Below are 21,001 nucleotides of genomic sequence, written 5' to 3' on the forward strand. Positions count from 1 at the left end.
TCACATGTTCTTGTAGACCCAATTTTAGAATTTTTACAAGGGGTAAAAGGACAAAATTTGTACTTGTATTTGTAGCCCAATTTCTCTCGAGTAAGGACATACCTCATATGTCTATGTAAAGTGTTCGGCGGGCGCAGTAGAGGGCTCAGAAGGGAAGGAGCGACAAGGGGATTTTGGAGAGTACGTTTTTCTGAAATGGTTTTTGGGGGGCATGTTACCTTTAGGAAGCCCTTATGGTGCCAGAACAGCAAAAAAAAACCACATGGCATACCATTTTGGAAACTAGACCCCTCGGGGAATGTAACATGGGATAAAGTGAACCTTAATACCCCACAGGTGTTTCACGACTTTTGCAAATGTAAAAAAAAAAAAAAAATTTTACCTAAAATGCTTGTTTTCCCAAAAAAATTTTATTTTTAAAAAGGGTAATAGCAGAAAATACCCCTAAAAATTTGAAGCCCAATTTCTCCCGAATCAGAAAACACCCCATATGGGGGTGAGAAGTGCTCTGCTGGCGCACTACAGGTCTCGGAAGGGAAGGAGTCACATTTGGCTTTTTGAACGCAAATTTTTCTCTGGGGGCATGCCGCATTTAGGAAGCCCATATGGTGCCAGGACAGCAAAAAAAAACCCACATGGCATACCATTTTGGAAACTAGACCCCTCGGGGAACGTAACAAGGGGTTAAGTGAACCTTTATACCCCACAGGTGTTTCACGACTTTTGCATATGTAAAAAAAAATTTTTTTTTTACCTAAAATGCTTGTTTTCCCAAAAATTTTACATTTTTAAAAAGGGTAAAAGCAGAAAATACCCCCCCAAAATTTGTAACACAATTTCTCCCTAGTACGGCGATACCCCATATGTGACCCTAAACTGTTGCCTTGAAATACGACAGGGCTCCAAAGTGAGAGCGCAATGCGCATTTGAGGCCTAAATTAGGGACTTGCATAGGGGTGGACATAGGGGTATTCTACGCCAGTGATTCCCAAACAGGGTGCCTCCAGCTGTTGCAAAACTCCCAGCATGCCTGGACAGTCAACGGCTGTCCGACAATACTGGGAGTTGTTTTGCAACAGCTGGAGGCTCCGTTCTGGAAACAGTGGCGTACCAGACGTTTTTCATTTTTATTGGGGAGGGGAGGGGGGCTGTGTAGGGGAGGGGTATGTGTATATGTAGTGTTTTTTACTTTTTATTTTATTTTTTGTGTTAGTGTAGTGTAGTGTTTTTAGGGTACAGTCGCACGGGCGGGGGTTCACAGTAGTTTCTCGCTGGCAATTTGAGCTGCAGCAGAAAGTTTGCCGCAGCTCAAATTTGCAGCCAGATACTTACTGTAATCCTCCGCCAATGTGAGTGTACCCTGTACGTTCACATTGGGGGGGACATCCAGCTGTTGCATAACTACAACTCCCAGCATGCCCGTTGGCTGTCGGTGACTGCTGAGAGTTGCAGTTTTGCAACAACTGTAGGCACACTGGTTATGTATCACTGAGTTTGTGACCTAACTCAGTGTTTCACAACCAGTGTGCCTCCAGCTGTTGCAAAACTACAACTCCCAGCATGTACGGTGCATGGTGTACGGTGACTGCTGAGAGTTGTAGTTTTCAACAGCTGGAGGCACACCGGTCGTGAAACACTGAGTTAGGTAAAAAAAAACTGAGTTTCACAACCAGAGTGCCTTCAGCTGTTGCAAAACTACAACTCTCAGCAGTCACCGACAGCCAACGGGCATGCTGGGAGTTGTAGTTATGCAACCAGCAGATGCACCACTACAACTCCCAGCATGCACTTTAGCTGTTTGTGCAAGCTGGGAGTTGTAGTTATACAACAGCTGAAGGTACACTTTTCCATAGAAAGAATGTGCCTCCAGCTGTTGTAAAACCATAAGTCCCAGCATGCCCATAAGGGAATGCTGGGAGTTGTGGTGGTCTGCCTCCTGCTGTTGCATAACTACAGCTCCCAGCATGCCCTTTTTGCATGCTGGGAGCTGTTGCTAAGCAACAGCAGGAGGCTGTCACTCACCTCCAACAATCCAGACGCTGCAGGTCAGTCCCTCGTCGTCTCCGCCGCCGCAGCTGCTCCTGGGGCCCCGATCCCAACAGGGGCGCCGGGGATTGGGGTCCCCAGCACCCGGGGTGCACGTCCCGCACCCGCTCACGTCCTCCAGAAGAGGGGCGGAGCGGGTGCGGGAGTGACACCCGCAGCAGGCGCCCTGATTGGTCGGCCGGTAATCCGGCCGACGAATCAGGGCGATCGTGAGGTGGCACCAGTGCCACCTCACCCCTGCAGGCTCTGGCTGTTCGGGGCCGTCAGAGACGGCCCTGAACAGCCAGTAATTCCGGGTCATCGGGTCACTGGAGACCCGATTTACCCGGAATCGCCGCAGATCGCTGGACTGAATTGTCCAGCGATCTGCGGTGATCGCCGACATGGGGGGGCATAATGACCCCCCTGGGCGATATGCCGGGATGCCTGCTGAACGATTTCAGCAGGCATCCGGCTCCGGCCCCCAACCGGCTAGCGGTGGGGGCTGGAATTCCCACGGGCGTATGGATACGCCCTCGGTCCTTAAGGACTCGGGATGCAGGGCGTATCCATACGCCCTATGTCCTGAAGAGGTTAAAGGGGTTATCCAGGAATCAAAAAAGAGCTAATTTCTTTCAAAAACCTCTCCCTGTCTGTCTCCAGGTTGGCTGTGGTTCTGCAGCTCAGTTCCTTTTGAAGTGAATGGAGCCAAGTTGTAATACATGATAACAAAAAAAAGCCCAATGGGGAAGACAGGGATTCCAATTAACATTAATCTTAAAAACCCAGGGCACAAAGGCCCGGGGTACTAAATGCCCTTATAATCTTTTCTCTTACAATATAACTTTTATTAACTCAATATAAAATGAAATATCAGTTGTGTTGGTGACATCAGAAAAGGTGAGTTAAAAGATATAACTGTCCCTATGTACTAATATACAGTACAAAATTGTAATTGTTCCTAGAGATATCTTTCCCTTTTATAGGTGTACACACAGGATGTACACAGGAGTCTGCAGTACCCCCGGTGTAAGCACAAACATAGGGACGGTGTCTTAAAACCAATTATGGTCGGATTCTTACCAGGAAGCGTGTATGGTTTACCCTAACTATAACATAGGCCTGGTGTGTGCCCTCCCGGCCGAATAGGTTAGCCTGAAGTAAGAAGTGGGCAAAACACCAACTTGCAGGAAAAGGAAGTTTATTGCAAGTAACAATGACATTTTATACATTAGCCAACACATTGAAGGCTCGGGCAATTTCAGTTTGTGGGTTAGGGATATACAGTTGGTAACAAGGTGAATTCCACCGTCCCAGTCTTTTGATTATGTGAAAAGGAACCCCGTGCCTTGAGGCCGATGAAGCAGCCCCTATTCTAAATGAATGACCAGTTATGGTTTCCGGGTCGATGCCGGAATTACGTGCCAAGATTCTAATGTGTTTGATAAAATCTTTAGTAGTAAGCGCCAGTTTAGGAAAAGGGAGTAAAGGTGATTCCGGGGCTTGACCCCTAAGTGATCCTAGTAATTGACGCAGCACACTCACGAGGCACCTTGGGTTATTTGTAGGGAAATATTCTACCCGAGCTTGAGTGACTTGTTGGGTTTTTGAGTGGTCTAACAGAAGCTGGTATCCTGAGTCTGTGGGAACCAAGCGTCTAATAAGGAGAAAATCTGACCCATAAGTGGTTCTGGTAAACTCTCCTGGCCGGAGTAACCCGTAGAAACTTAAATACATGGCGGCCTTGATCACTGGACTTCCACCAGGACCAAATGGGTTATTGTCAAGAATGATGCTGATCTGCTGGAAGGTAGTCACTGACAGCGGTGCCCTGGCCGCAGGTCTTGGTTTCCCAGACTTCAGAATGCCCTTCAAGGCTGCTTTTACGGCATGAGAACTGATGATAGACGGGGAACTGGGATGACTGAGTGAATGGAAATGTTGAATCCCAGCCAAGTACAAACGGATGGAGTTATGTGACAGTTTTAGAGAAGTGTGGCAAAAGTATATGAAGGATAGGATATATTGAATATTGAAAGGTGGAAGGAGAAAGGTGTAATTGCTGGAATCTGAGAAAAGCCCTCCAAGCTGTCCCATAAGATCTAGCTGTAGTCTTGGCAAGGGACTGATTAATCAGATTAATTGCTCCTGCATGCAGAACACTCAATCCAGCATCAGAGTGTTGAAAGGAGGTGGCGTAGTGGCCATCTGGTCCGCTTCTGGCATGAGTTGCCGGAAAGCCTGGAAGTCAAAGCGTGACAAGGCATCAGCTGCTAGATTCTTTTTTTTCCCCTCGATATGCACACATTCAATGTGAAATTTACCAATTAAAGCGGTGTGAGTCAGTTTCCTCAGAAAAGACATGATGCTGAATAATTTGGATCTACCCTTACAGATGATGTCCCTATTGGCAGTATTGTCCGTAAAGAAAACAGCTGTTTAAACTCACCAGAGATGACCCCAGGTCAGTGCAGCCGCCACTATAGGAACAATTTCCAGCAGGGCTGAGGTGGTAGAGAACTCTGGCCATTGGAGGGTTTCTGGAGGCCAAGCCCCCCATAACCATTGAGACTTGAAAATGGCTGCATAGCCACCTGAAGCTGCGGCGTCAGATATTACAATAGGAGAGAACTCATCAGCCTTCGGGATAAACATGACAATCCCATTCCAGTTTGACAAATAGTGATCCCACATGATCAAGTCTGCCCGGGCTGCTTGATCAAGTACCACCGGGGAGTCGGGATCAGGGGCAGAAGGCAACAGGGCCAGAAGTCTGGAGACGAATGCTCGCCCTTGAGGCATAATTCTTACAGAGAAATTTAGCATTCTCAACAGACTCTGGAGCTGCTGTCGATTAGTCACCATGGTATGAGAGAAACTGTGTAGGACTGAACGAATTCTATCCAGCTTGTCCTGAAGTAGGCTGGACTCCAATCTTATGGTGTCAAGGATGATGCCCAAAAAGGTGATGGAGGATGATGGCCCTTCAACCTTCCTATCTGCCACCGGAATGTTGAGGTTCCGGAAACCGATAGAAGAGTCCCCAAATCCCTGGGCTCACGGGCAGGGGCTTCCAACAGCAGAAAGTCGTCTAAATAATGCAGAACGTTCTCACATGACCAGTGGTTGACTAGGATCCATTCAAGAGCTGTAGCGAATGAGTCGAATAACCACGGGCTGCTTTTGGCCCCAAAGGTCAGGCGGGTTGCAAAATAATATTGCCCGTTACATTTAATGCCATGCCAAGGCCAGAGATCAGGTCGTATAGGCAACAGCTTAAAGGCGTCTGAAATGTCGGCTTTCAACAGCCATGTACCTGCCCCTAACTGCAAAATCCGCTGTATTGCTGTGTCCACTGATGTATACTTTAACGTGACTTCCTCAGATGGTATAAGGGAATTGACGCTAGGTGTGCTGCAAGAATGAGGTGCAGACAAATCCATATATTAATCGGTATTTGAGAACTTTCCATACGCAACTCCGATCGGATAAATCCTCCACTGAGGACAAGCAGTCTGCCTCTAGAAGGTGACCAGACAAGACAAGTGAACTAGCTAAGCCAGAGTACGAGGCACGAGGATTGACGAGGGCAACCCACCTCTACTGGCTCCCCCCCCCCCCCCCCTAGTCCCACCCACTAACCTTAATATAAACTACCCATATAACGTGAGGCGTCAAGGTTTGACCCGGCAAACCAACCTCTCAGAGAAACGATAAGAGAATGAATTTGCTCCAAACCACAGGGGTGATATACGGCAATAAGGAATCACCCTAAAGAAGCTGTGATACTCACGACAAATAGCTTGTAGAACTGTGAAAAGATAATAGCCCAATTGACTCCACTATATGAGCACAAGGTGAACCACAGCCATCCTACAACCTCCTAGCAAAAATACCTGATTCAGAACGTAAGGAAGCGAGATGGACCTGAAGATAATCTGTCTGGGAAAACAACCATGAATCACTAGAAGCATAAATAACGAACCAAGAGACGAAACCCCCTGACCAAAATAAATACATACACAGAACTGACAAAGGTAGAGTAATCGCAGGGACCGTGGATTCGAAATAAAACGTAATTCCCACTGTAATGACATAAAGAATAGTGGATACCAATGATATAATACAGAAAGAGCAAGGTAAATCGTAACCTGAACAAATACATACATAATGGAGGAAATTGCAGTAAGATAAATGACCCTCAGACGTGATGGGAGGAGATAGGGACCTGCAGGAGGAAAAGAGGCAAGAATGTACACAACCAGCATGACATGTAAAATTACATCTGATCCAGTAAGAAATAATACATACACAAGTAAATGTTGATGTCTGGGTAATCAAATCACTGGTATTATGCTGCCCCTGTACCAACGGAACCCCAAATCTCTTTAGCTTGTATCTGGCCCCTAAATGTTGGGGTACCCCCAAGAACAGCTGCCATGACCACTGCAGCTACTAAGACCACCCAGGATGAACTAGGGAGTGCCCTATTACCAATACCAACAGCTGCTGTGACATACTCCTATCCTTATGGCTGCTTTATAAGACCTCATACCCCCACATATCCCTATCAAACCCCCGCATAACTCTAGACCCCCCCCACACAACTTGGACCCCCACATAACCCTGCCTATCCAAACAACTGTATGTTGTGACGAGGGCACAGCCCGACTTGCGGTTGCCTGGCAACGGTTAACGTGCAGCTCGCTCCCATCCGCTAGCTGAGCGGTGCGGGGAGGCTGCCGGGGCTCCGTCATACTCTACCCCCCACATGCAGAAGGTCCGTGACGGCGCTGGGTGTCCCGGCCCCAGCCAGCCACGTGACCCACAGGGAGAGGAGACGGAAAGGAACAAAACCATGGCGCAGATAGACTGCGCTCCTACCTACCGCCGCCGGAAGAAGCAAGATCAGCTGACCGGAAGTGCTGAGGCGCCCAGGAACGAAGCCGTCAGACATCCCCCTGCCCCTGGGTGTGAGTATAAATGTGCCTCCAGACTCCTCCCATAAATTAGGTTATCCTATTAAGGCTAACCATCACTTATTTTGCCCCCTCTACATGTTTCACAGAATTAGCACCATCTTCAGGAGGAACATGAGGCAAACATCATTGAGGGGATATTCATATTTGTAATTTCAGTCAGGAATCGGGGCTTTCCACAAGGTTTCACTGACCTCTCCTTCTTTGCATAAACAATCCTGCAGGTACAAGTGTCTCAATACCTCAATTTACTATTTCTTTTCTCACATTCATCTTTTTTTCTTATTTATGCTAGCTGGAGTTTGCAGTCCAGATGACCTGTAAGAAATGTGTCCTTGCAGTGAAGAGCGCCTTACAGGATGTCAAAGGTAATAAAATGTACTAGCTTAAGATAAGTGTTGTTCTTATGGTTCGCCTTAGTCTACATCAGTGTTTCCCAACCAGTGTGCCTCACACTGTTGCAAAACTACAACTCCCAGCATGCCCGGATAGCCTTTGGCTGTCAGGGAATGCTGGGAGTTGTTGTTTTGCAACAGCTGGAGGTACCCTGGTAGCCAGTATGAAATAGCCAGTATGAAATAATCAACAGGGAGCCAAAAATAAAGCGTTCTGTGATCCAGCACAGGAATTACTACTGTGCATGGTGGGGCCCAGTACTATTTTGCCTGGGGGTGCTTGTCAGCATGATAATAGCCCAGGTAAATCCAGCCCATGTCTTATTTATTACCACTTAAGTGCCCTTTTGCAGCAACAACGGAGGTGAGATGGGCTGGATAACCCTGGGCGCCTGTTTTTCCCTAGACTCCCTTCCTCACTACTTTACATTCTCTGGGCCAGGTGTTCTCACTTAGGATGTTTGAGCAGCGATGCATACAGTACTGTATGCTATACCGCTCAGTACTGCAAAAGATCAGGTATTCCGGGGATAAATAGGAGTCCCTATTCCTGTATGTTAAAAAAAAATGTATTTTAAATCCAAAGTTAGGGTATGTTCACACGGGCGGATTACCTGCGGATTTTCCACTGCGTATCTGCTGCGGATAATCCACAGCAGATTTTGCTACTATTGACTTCAATGGGTACAAAGGAAAATCTGCAAATCTGCCTATTACGGATTTTCTGCTGACCCGTTGAAGTCAATGGTAAAAAAAATCCCCTGCGGATTTTCCACAGTAGATACTCAGCGAAAAAAACCTTTGGGTCAGTTCACACGTGCATATTTCTGCTGCGGATTTGCTGCTGCAGATTTTGCTGTCCATTGACTTCAATGGCCATCAAAATCTGCTGAAGCAGATCTGCAGCAGAAAATACGCATGTGTGAACTGACCCTTAAGGATTTAGCTGCAGATCCATAGCACATCGAAAGCAAATTCGCAGCACCTGCACTTATTTGGATTTTGGCCTCAACATACTAGTATACGAACGTATTAATAAAAGAATAAAATATGAAGTTAGGTTCTGTTAACATCTGTCATGACACCTAAGGGTGCCCATATAAATGCATGGTTATTTTATTTTCCAACTTGTTCCCTGGACAGGTGTACAGAATGTAGATGTCAGCCTAGAATCTGAATCTGTTGTGGTGGAGACAACATTGCCGGCATCGGAGGTGCAGAAGCTGCTGGAGAGTACAGGACGGAGAGCTGTGCTGAAAGGAATGGGAAACGTTAGATCACGTGTGTTGACATTTTGGGCATTGAATAACTTTACCTGTATCATTAGCCACTTAAAGGAAATGTGTCACCTAAATGTATTGTTTTTTTTTCTTTTTAGATATGATATACATTTTTCAAATTTTTTATATATTTTTGAAATATTTTTTTATTCTTCTTTAAGGAAATATGAAAATTTTTTTTTTTTTTCATATTTCCCATTATTGACCAGCAGAGGGAGCGAACATTGAAAATGTGGAGAAGGCAAATACGGTAACTTGTAATGCTAAGTGCACTCCTGTTGTGCTCCAACCCCTTCAGGGTTCGTTCGGCGGCTTTTTTTTTTTTTTTGCACAAAACTGGTAAGAACACAACAGACAACAAAGTAATCAAAAAGCCGTAACTACACAATAGTGGTACTGTTAATTACAACTCATGGTGCAAAAAAAACAGTATGAAAAAAAAAGTTATAGGGGTCAGAACACTGCAATTTGGCAATATAATTTTAATTTTTATTCTGCCTTCGTATGCGGGTTATCTGACTGGCTAATTTTGTATATAATGATAAGAAATATTGAGGCTCAAGGTCGCTAGAAAATGTACACACTTGTTTATTAAATGATGGTAAATATCAAACTGATAGATCTGGGATCACAGGGCCCTTGTGAATCCACAGGTTCAGAGTGATTATTTGGTTAAGATAACAAAGGTATTAAAATATAATATATATATTTATATATATATATATATAACAAGACCACTGTAGATATAATAAATAAATAAATAAGTAGCTTATACTCGATGATACTTTATAATTCAATCAAAACAGCTATTCACTGTAAAGCTGCCAATAAATGTTCATTGAAGCGCTGTAGCAGTTAAAAGAAATGTCTGTATTACTATATGCCAATAGGATCACAGTTCCTCGCAATGAAATAATTCCTCACAATGTAATAATTGTGATGATTATGTGTCCATATACCAAAAGGTAGCGATCAGAATAGTCTCTGGATTCTGTCCCTTTTTAGTGCAGTATCGCTGATTTAAAAAATAAATGCCGGCAATCATCAAACTATGCGCATAGTTTAAAATATAGAAAACGCTCACCAGTCCGGATGCAGATTGTAGATAGTATATTTACCACTTTTGAGTTACTGGAAACGATGTTCCGTGGCCGTCCCGTGCCCGCTGTCCGCCTGGAGAGCGTACCGCTGGAGTCTCGGCCGACTCCTATTGACGCGGGGCTTCAGTATGGTGGGCAGTGTTCTCGGGGGCTGCGGTGCTTCCACAAGCAGGTAATCTCAGTGGCGTCCTCGTGGTTACAGAGCGCGCTCGTGTTCACAGGCCGCGTGCTCACAGGCTGTTTGACAGGTCTCTGCGAAGTGATGAGATGCAGATAATAGTAATGGTACAGGTGGTCTCTCAATTCTCTAAGGGGGGTCGCTGGACGCGTTTCAGGACCCACTAGGTCCTTTCTTCAGCAGCTAATTATATAATTAGCCCCCGAGAACACTGCCCACCATCCTGAAGCCCCGCGTCAATAGGAGTCGGCCGAGACTCCAGCGGTACGCTCTCCGGCCGGAGAGCGGGCACGGGACGGCCACGGAACATCGTTTCCAGTAACTAAAGTGGTAAATATACTATCTACAATCTGCATCCGGACTGGTGAGCGTTTTCTATATTTTATACTATGCGCATAGTTTGATCAATTGCCGGCATTTATTTTTTAAATCAGCGGTACTGCACTAAAAAGGGACAGAATCCAGAGACTATTCTGATCGCCACCTTTTGGTATATGGACACATAATCATCACAATTATTACATTGTGAGGAATTATTTCATTGCGAGGAACTTTGATCCTATTGGCATATAGTAATACAGACATTTCTTTTGACTGCTACAGCGCTTCAATGAACATTTATTGGCAGCTTTACAGTGAATAGCTGTTTTGATTGAATTATAAAGTATCATTGAGTATAAGCTATTTATTTATTTATTATATCTACAGTGGTCTTGTGTTAATATATATATATATATATATATATATATATATATTATATTATATTATATTTTAATACCTTTATTATCTTAACCAAATAATCACTCTGAACCTGTGGATTCACAAGGGCCCTGTGATCCCAGATCTATCAGTTTGATATTTACCATCATTTAATAAACAAGTCTGTACATTATCTAACGACCTTGAGCCTCAATATTTCTTATCATTTAGTAGTCTTTTTCAGACACCTTAGGTACAGGTGCCAGATTGGGCAGCTCGGGTCACTTTGCAAACCTTCCCACAGGAGCCTCTCCATTTTTTGTAATTTTGTATATAGTTGTTAGGATTCGGCAGGCTGGATGTGGATCCTCTGTGTCAGCGAGGGATTGGCGTGGACCGTGTCTGTGGACCGGTTCTAGGTTGCTACTGGTATTCACCAGAGCCCGCCGCAAAGCGGGATGGTCTTGCTGCGGCGGTAGCAACCAGGTCGTATCCACCGGCAACGGCTCAACCTCGCTGACTGCTGAGAAGGCGTGGGACAGAAGGACTAGACAGAGGCAAGGTCAGACGTAGCAGAAGGTCAGGGCAGGCGGCAAGGTTCGTAGTCAATGGCGATAGCAAGAGGTCAGGAACACTGGTAAGGCAAACACTATACACGCTTTCTCTGGCACAAGGCAACAAGATCTGGCAAGGAAGTGAAGGGGAAGTGAGGTTATATGAGCAGGGAGCAGGTGGAGGCTATTTAGACTGATTGGGCCAGGCACCAATCATTGGTGCACTGGCCCTTTAAATCTTAGAGAGCTGGCGCTAGAGATGTGTCTAATGTGCCACAGCTCGCATTGATGTGCCATCCTAGATGAGCTGCACTACCTGAGCCACTTGTGTGGGTTGTAGACTCCATCTCATGCTACCACTAGAGTGAAAGCACCGCCAGCATTAAAAAGTGACAAAAACATCAGCCAGGAAGCATAGGAACTGAGAAGTGGTCTGTAGTCACCACTTGCAGAACCACTCCTTTTTGGGGGTGTCTTGCTAATTGCCTATAATTTCCACCTGTTGTCTATTCCATTTGCACAACAGCATGTGAAATTGATTGTCAATCAGTGTTCTTCCTAAGTGGACAGTGTGATTTCACAGAAGTCTCATTGACTTGGAGTTACATTGTGTTGTTTAAGTGTTCCCTTTATTTGAGCAATGTACACAAATTGAGCTTGTATGATGTCAGATCTGTGTGCTTTGCGCTTACCATGTGACCCCTTTTTGGGTAAGGGCAGGTGTGACGAATATTGTCCTCTGCAGATTTCTTTAATACAGATAAATATAACATATGGGTGGAAATCCATTCCAAATGACTTCTTATATCTAAATCACAACTTGTTAGATGTTTACTTTCCATGTTATATACCATACTATCTTTACCATTAAATGTATAATCCATGCTGTCATTTCAGAGAACCTAGGAGCAGCTGTAGCTATGTTGGCAGGAGCGGGATCACTACAGGGTGTTGTTCGTTTTCTTCAAGTTTCAGAGAACACCTGTATTATTGATGGAACTGTGGATGGGCTGAGTCCTGGACTTCATGGTATTCATATTAATGAATTCGGTGATCTCTCAATGGGATGTGAGAGGTAATTTCTTGTTTAATAAATGAGATGTAATATTGTGTTCTAAAAGAAGTCATGCCAAGATGCAGTTATCCTCTAGCCATAGGAAAGGGCATTACTAGCTGATTGGTGGGGGCCAACTGTTGGGACTTCCCACAGATTCCGAAAAGAGAGGACAACTGTCCCTGAACGAGTACAACTGCTGTACACTAGTGTGGTCAGCGCTCCATTCTTTTTCTGTGGGGCTTCAGAACATTGCTGAGCTCAGCCCTTGGCAATGTATAGAAGCCCCATAGGGAATGAATGAAGCACTGACAATACATGCAGGCTGCTGCTCAATTTGTTAGGGAGTAAATTGTCCTCAGGATCTGTGGGAGGTCCCAGCAGTCTGAGCCCCAATGATCAGCTAGTTATTCCTCTATCCTATGGATAGGGGATAGCTTTGCATCTTAGAATAAAATCTTTAAGAAATAGTATTTTAGTGGGAAGGCATTACTTACATTTATGAATTCATTGTTTCACCTGTATGAAAGTGCTTTAAGTAAAAATGTATCGGTAATAAATGCTCAGTTGGTCTGTGGTAGCGTGTAACAACTAATGATTGTACCAGAGTTAAAGGGGTACTCCGCACCCCTAGACATCTTATCTCCTATCCAAAGGATAGGGGATAAGATGTCAGATCGCCGGGGTCCTGCTGCCTGGGACCACCGGGATCTCGGCTGCAGCACTCTCCTGTACGGCTTCCAGCTCACACCGGCATTGCTTGTGGCTTCGGATCCTGACCACAATGGCGGAAGAGTGTGACATCACGACTCCACCCCGTGTGATGTCATGCCCCGCCCCCTCAACGCAAGTCTTTGGGAGGTCCGTCACGCCCCCTCCCATAGACTTGCAGTGAGGGGGCGGGGCGTGACGTCACACGGGGCGGAGTCGTGACGTCACGGTCTTCCTTTGGATAGGGGATAAGATATCTAGGGGTGCGGAGTACCCCTTTAACCTCCTTTACTTGCCATTCACAGTGGTATTCATGTTTTTATAATATAATTTTACCTTATTGGGAAAGCCAACCATTGAGAACACTCATCTGATATAAACATATTTTGAAACAGATGTGGTGGACATTACAATCCTGAAGGTAATTCACATGGGAGTCCAGGACAAGCAGATAGTGTAAGTATATTTTCTGATTATTATTTAGAACTATCTTTAAGGGGCCTGTACTGATATTAGTGGGATCTAAATCACTGCCCAACTACCCTCTTACCCCAGATGTTCGGGGATAGAATGATCTGGCATTTTGACTTTACCATTGGAGATAAGTTCCTAGCTGTGGGTTAACGGCAACTCTTTTTTATTTTATTTTTATTTGTATTTATTTAGTTTTGCAGTTTAACAAACATCACCAACAAGGTGAAACATAAAACAATCGCCTCTGTAGGTCCACAGACTTACTCCATCACAATAACAAAGATGCAAGGTATGCAAAAATATTCACCAGCTGGAAGGAAAGGCGCATCTGGGACCCAACTGAAGCAGGCTAACACCTATAGGCAAACGCACACTCACGCAAACACACATCCCGGTAAACGCAAATCCCCCCCCCCTCCCCCGGAGGAGACCATAGGACTGAGTAAGGGGTTTATAAAGATCCGTGGTGCCCAGGAGAAGCTCCACATCAGAAAACACAGGAGTAAATGTCAGGGAGCCAAATTGCTCCTGAACCGCATGCCTCAGCTGAAGATACCTATAAAAGGCATTTCCAGGGATGCCATAACATTCCTTCATGTCCAAAAAGGATAAGAATACCTGATCCTCCCCGAACAAATGGATCACAAACTTAATTCCATGAGAACCCCAGAATCCGGCCTCCTGTAACCCATGCAGGTGAGTAAATGTACATTCCCCCACAAGGGTGCTCTAGGAGATACTAGAGGCTGCAGGAATTTGCTCGACACCACGGACCACACTTTAGCTATAGTTTGTAGGGGAATAGGAAAGGAAGAATGAGAGTGATACCTGTAGAGCGAGCTAGTGAGAACTTCATAGGAACCCATGAGCGCTCCAGCCAAGGCAGTTGCCAAGTTCGACAGATCCAGGTCGATCCACCACGCTGCATAGACCAGTTGAAAGGCAAGAAAATAGTTAAATACATCAGGAGCAGCTAGGCCATGTGGTTTAGGAGCCTGGAGAAGAGCCCGACCAAGTCTGCGAGGCATTCCCTGCCAGTAGAAGGATCCCCGAGCATCACACAGTTTACTAAAATATTTCCTAGGGGGATCACGGGAGCCAAATGAAAAGATAAAGGAATTTAAGAAGGTAAATCATTTTAAATATATTGATCCTTCTGGCCAGAGAGAGAGGGAGTGAGGACCAGGCAGTCAACTGCTCCACAGTGGAGCACAAGAGTGGCTCCAAATTCAGGGAAAGATATTCCTCCTGGGATGCAGTAACCACCACCCCAAGGCATCTAAAATGGGGGACCACTTGCACCCCTGCTGGAATTGAGGAGGGGAGGGGGACTCCAGGCGAGAGTGCCATTAGAGAGGACTTGGCCCAGTTGACCTGCAAGCCTGAAATCGAACAAAACTGGTAAAGTGGGTCGATAAGAAACACTAGAGAACCCCCTGCATCCACTAAATACACCAGTGTGTCATCCACATAAAGGGAAACCTTCTCTACAACAGACCCCCTGGGAATACCACAGATAGTGGGATCTTTACAGATGGCCACCGCCAATGGCTCAACTGCCAGCACAAAAAGGGAGATAGCAGGCACCCCTACCTCGTCCCATGACCCAGGAGGAAGCAGAAACATCCAAGTTAGTGTGAATGCGAGCCCTGGGGCTATCTTATAACAAGCGAACCCAGGCACAGAATCGGGGTCCAAACCCAAACGCACCCAGGACCTCCCATAGATAGAGACACAGGACCGACAAAGGCCTTAAAAATGTCCAGACTAACCACCACTCCAGTAGGAAAGCCCTCCCCCACCACTGCGATGTTAATCTGCAGGCGCTTCACATTAACATCAGTAGCTCTACCCGGCATAAACCCAGTTTGGTCAGGATGAATAATAGAGTTAATGACCCCATATAGGCGAGTAGCCAACACTCTAGCCAATATCTTAATATCAACATTCAAAAGGGAAATAGGTCTATAAGAATCAGGCAGCAACAGGTCCTTTCCAGGCTTGGGAAGCACCACAGTCAACACCTCACTTATAGAGTCTGGAAGGGAATCTGCAACAGCTATCGAGTGAAACAGTTTAAGGAGTATAGGGGCCAGTCGCTCCTCATTCATCCTATACCAGTCGCCTACCATCCCATCTAAACCCGGAGTCTTCCCGTGAGGAAGATCCTGAATAGCCTGTTCCACCTCCTCAACCGTAAAAGGAGCATCCAATGCCTCTGCATGAGCCCGACTAAGCTAGGAAAGGAACAGCTCTTGTAGAAATCAGAGAATTTCCCTCTGACAGGGCCTAGAAGGAGCAGAATACAGGGAGGAGTAAAAATCCCTGAAGACAGAGGGTCACCACACCTGCCCCTAATACAAGGGATAGAGACAGCAGGGCGACTAGCCCTCGCCAAGTAGGCCAACAGCTTCCCATTCTTATCCCCAAACGCATAAAGGGCCGCTTGCTTATCCAGCTAATACAATTGAAACCTATCCTTCTTGACAACCAGAGTAGACCTCTGAGCCTTGGCCCACGCCCTCTCATGATCAGGAGAAGGATCCCTAATATATGCCGCCTCTAAAGCACTGACTTCCTGCAACAACCTGTTCTCCATGGCTGACCTGATTTTCCTTTGACTCGCTACACCCGCTATAAAAGCACCCCTGATCGTGGCCTTGTATGCTTCCCATTAAACTAATGGATCAGGATAAGTAGCATTATGCTCCAAGTACTCAGTATGGGCAGCCCCTATACCGCCTCAGCCTGCAGCCAGCCAGGGTGCATGCGCCAAATACGGGAAGGGGGACTAGGGCCTAGATTGAGAACTACCAATATAGCAAGTAATCTGAGATCCCCCTAGTGGTGTAGGAAACTATTCTTACTGCCTGAAGGAAATCCTCGGATGCCAGAGCAAAATCTATGCGAGACAAGGACCTATGGGCTGCAGAGTAGAAAGAAAAGGCAGATGCATTCGGGTACTTCCACCTCAAGAGGTCGGTCAAGCTCAACGCCTTGCACCAGGTATTAAGAGAGGTGGTGCCTGGGTCAGCAGCAGTGGTGCAATCGAGTAGAGGATCAAGAACAATGTTGAAATCTCCTACAAATAGGACAGGTTCGGAAGGAAAAGAAAATAGTTTGTTAGTAATCGACTCCAACACAGAGACCTGTAAAGGAGGAGGCACATAAATGGAGACAAGAACAAATGAGAAAGAGCCCATAGAGCAGAGTAGTATCACAACCCTCCCAAAGTGGTCACATGCTACTTGGGAAAGGTAAGGACTTAGTAATTAAAACAGAGACACCTCTGGCATAACTAGAAAAGGAGGCATGATAGCCCTTCGCTATCCATGCCCTCTTCAGGGCAAGTACCTTCTGGTCCGTAATAATAATAAAATGCAAGCAGATAATGTGAGGAGACTGGTGTTTCACAAAGTCTAGACATAAGGCCCTCTTGAACTTTGAGTTAAGCCCCAGCACATTCCAGCTAACAACCTTTAGAGTCCCCATCACGACATACAACCATATGCAACAACAGGAAGAAGCAAAGGCGGACCGGGACGAGGAAGGAAAGAGCCAAGGGACCACACACACCACACACATTCAACATAAAGACAGACAGGGCACAAACACAAAACACATAAACAAATGCAACAAAGCATAAACAGAACAATCCCATGTATTCCCTGTCTAACATTAAGCGGGACATAGTAAAACATCTACGCCCTAACATTGTGCAGATCTATATCCCAAATACAACTACTACTGGGCGTCAAAGGAACGCCAAGTAACCTGAAAAAGCTACTCTTACTAGAACCTTCCCGCTACCCCACCCCATACTAAAATGGTCGGTAACTAAGAAAACTGCCCAGGGATACCCTAGGGAACTGAAACCTATGGAGACCCTAAGGAATGCTAACTTTCTCACCACTACCTAAAGAACAATAGGGGAGAACAGCCAAGAACAGGACAGTCCATGACAGTTCAGTCTGGAGGTCTGACAGGAGGGGCTGCATCCACCCAATGAAGAGCCTCAGTCGGGGAGGTTAAAAACTGAGTGAATGTTCCATCCACCACTCTCAGGCGAGCAGGATAAAGCGCTGAGTAGCGGTAGCACTTGGCACGCAACTTGCACCGGACCTCGGTAAACTGCACCTGCTGCTTGCGTAACTCCACAGAAAAGTCAGGATAGGATACTCTGCTCCCCTCACAAATGACCTCTCCCATAATTCACACTGCACGTAGAATAGCATCTCTGTCCTTGAAGTGCAGGAGTTTGGCCAGAAAGGGATCTAGGGGACCCCCAGGAGGAGGGGGTTTAGCTGGGACTCTGAGCCCGTTCAACTGAGAAATAAGGAGAGAAGGTGTCCACCGGAAGAATCTCCTTCAGCCATGTTGTTGCACCACAGGCTGTTCTCCATATCATCCATGCGGCTCAGAACTCCTGTCATCTGGCACTGTAGTGAATCAACTCTGTCCGGCAAAGGATGGAGAGTATCCTCCACTGCAGAGACCCTATGCTCCACCTCCTCAGTGCGCTCACGTATCTTCTGGGTCTCATGTCACAGAATAACAAATTCTTGCCACCGTTAATCTACTTTAGTCACCATTATGGATTGACAGGATGTAAAGGCAGTCAAAAGTTCGGAGAACCAATGGTCCAGAGCAGCAGCATCATAGACAGGTCTTTCAGGAGACAATCGCTGCGGAGTAGTCGTAGAACCCTCAAATAATGACAGAGTTGGATCAGGAGAGTCACCCCTAGGCCGGTCCAGTGGTCTAGAGAATTGGCTCAGCGCTTTTGCCGCCTGCACAGATACTTTAGTAGCAAGCAGGGTCTGAGCACCAGGATCCCGGTGAGAAGGGCCACAGGAACGGGAAGACCCATCATCAGAGGAAGCCTCATCAGAGGTCGGCCGAGAGGCCTCAGCATTCAGTTTGGATTTCTTATTTCTGTGACTACTATGGGGGCCACCCATGGCTAGCAGGGCACACTGAGAGCAGGTAGAATGGCACTAGTGTTATAATCCCAGGAACACCGGTCTCCCCTAAAGGAATATATAGCAGTCCTCAGCAAATCGGCAAGGCAACACAAGTCCAAGCAATCACAGAGGTCTCTCTGAGGGCACTCACAGATGGCAAGGCAGCTGACAGTCAAAACAACGCTCTCCGAGCATGCAAAGGAGAACTTCAGTGTAGCACCGCTCGGTATAAGCGGTGCAGCAGCAGGCAACCTGAGAATGATGACGAGAGAGGGTCCACAGGCAAAAACCCTATTTGAAGCAGACAGGGACCGCAGCCACTCCGTCCCCAGCAATAGCAGCTACCAGCCGGAGTTGTCAGCATAGGCAGCACGTCACCTCCTCAGCAGCCGCCAGCTGCAGCAACCACGGCAACCCCCCAGAGGCTCCGCCCACGAATGACTAAGATGGCACCCGTAAGGGAATAGCCGAAGACCCAGGATCCGCAAGCCCAGGAGGAACCGCACCACCCCTCTCACTGCAGCAGTCCGGGACAAGCAGGACATCACCACCAGACCAGCCGCCGCACCGGATCTCCACAGCACTGCTTCGATCGGCATCAGGACTCCACAGGCCGCAGAAGCTGGACTCTACCCGCTCCTTCGACATCCGCCCAGACCGGACCAGAGACTGGACGGGAGGTTCCCACCGCCCTGTAGACACCAGCCTGAGGAAGACCGGCCGTGCAGGGTAAGTATACCAGGGTTAAACAGGCAAGAGCAGCTGGAGCTCTTATGGGACGCGTCCGCTCACTCTGGCATTCAGGCCACAGCCGGGTTAAGAGCAACTTGACATGTTTATTCTAACATCAATAGTGAAGAAATTAACGGAAACCCTACTAAAGGATAGGATTGTAAAACCTCTAAATCACATGGATTGAAAACAACTTCAGGGAGATGTCAACGTAATCTTAATTATTATTATTATTTTTTTGATTGGTTGACTAAAATAATAGACGGTGGAGATGCAGTAGCTGGAGGCACCCTGGTTGGTAAACACTGTGTACATGTACCAGATCTGAGTGTGTGATCATGTACATGTAGCAGAAATTAGTGTGCGGCATGTGTATGGAGCAGAGCTGAATGTGTGATTATGTGTATGCATGACCATGCACACACTCAGCTCTTCTGCATACACATGATCACACTCAGCTCTGCTGCATACACACAATTATACACACACAGCTCTGCTGCATACACATAGTCACACACTCAGCTCTGATGCATATACATAATCACACACTCAGCTCTGCTGCATATAACAATCACACACTCAGCTCTGCTGCATATACACAATCACACACTCAGCTCTGCTGCATATACACAATCCCACACTCAGCTCTGCTGCATACATAGTCACACATTCAGCTCTGCTGCATATAGAAAATCACAAACCCAACTCTGCTGCATATACACAATCAGCTCTGCTGCATACACATGATCACACACTCAGCTCTGCTGCATATACATATACACATATATAAAGAACTAACAGCTGTACCGCCTTCTCCCTCCCTGCACATACAGTGGTATTCTCAGCTGTGTGGTCACCATGGTTACACTACACAGGTGCAATCTCCTGCTCTCATCAAGAACAGCAAGTTTGAATTTTACACAGTTTTTCAGATCTACAGTCTATACAGATTGGAGTCTAATCCAAATACATATTACACATTGCTGGACTTATTCTTATAACATTTTAAATGTCCTCCTTGATGGCGCAATAAAATCAGGACTCGCGCAAAATTTGTACGTGTAAAGCGAAAAGACGCAGTTGATAAATCGATGTCCACCACTTAATCAGCTCTACCGTACGTACACCGTGATTTAGAGTTCCATCAAACATTGCACACAAAAAACTCACAAAAAATTGAATTGTGCAATAAAAAATTCCCCCCAAGGAGTTTAAGCATGCATGGGATAGGTATAAGGCTATCCTTCATATAAGATATGGCCAGGGACTATTCGCAGTATTCATAACATTTGGCAGACTAGATAAGCCAAATGGTTCTGCTGACACATTCTATATTTCTATCAACATGACCTATCTGCTGTGGCTTTCCCTGTTCTGGTTGTTGGTTAAATCGGCTTGTTAATCTGGAATAGTAAAACATGGATATCTGTGGGTTCCACTTAGAATATTTCAACATTCTTTTTCCCTTTTTTTTTATAGCATGTTGGTGACCTGGGAAACATCTCGGCTAGTGATGAAGGTCGAGCAACATTTAGATTTGAAAATAACCGGGTAAAGGTGAGAAACTGAAGCTATCAGTGAACTGATATTCACGTGGCGGAATATCTGCCTGGGAAAATTCCAGATGGACATTCTGCGCACGGCAAGCGTCAATGGCGGTAGGACAGCTTGGCAATGCATTTCCGAATGGATTTCCAAGAGGGGATTAATATGTTCGGAATTAAAATTTCAGTGGCAGATGTTTTTCCACTGTGGAAATTTTGCTGTGTGCATGGGGTAGCACAATCCAATTGAAAACAATGGGCGGCTGCTGTGATGGATTTTCAGAGCTGAATTTTTCCACCGGATTCTGCTTG

The 21,001-nt window shown here is 46.1% G+C and overlaps 1 protein-coding gene across 1 annotated transcript in view; it reads left to right on the forward strand.

The window, feature by feature from the left end:
* Nucleotides 1-21,001, forward strand: part of CCS (copper chaperone for superoxide dismutase) — a 44,133-nt gene that overhangs the window by 12,048 nt on the left and 11,084 nt on the right. Inside the window, exons 2-6 of the mRNA XM_056527373.1 lie at nucleotides 7,300-7,372; nucleotides 8,543-8,680; nucleotides 12,108-12,285; nucleotides 13,371-13,431; nucleotides 20,625-20,702. Of these exons, the coding sequence (XP_056383348.1) occupies nucleotides 7,300-7,372; nucleotides 8,543-8,680; nucleotides 12,108-12,285; nucleotides 13,371-13,431; nucleotides 20,625-20,702 (528 nt within the window). The remainder of the gene's footprint in view (nucleotides 1-7,299; nucleotides 7,373-8,542; nucleotides 8,681-12,107; nucleotides 12,286-13,370; nucleotides 13,432-20,624; nucleotides 20,703-21,001) is intronic.

This window comes from Hyla sarda, chromosome 6, assembly GCF_029499605.1.
Source record: "Hyla sarda isolate aHylSar1 chromosome 6, aHylSar1.hap1, whole genome shotgun sequence".
NCBI classification, from domain to species: Eukaryota; Metazoa; Chordata; class Amphibia; order Anura; family Hylidae; genus Hyla; species Hyla sarda.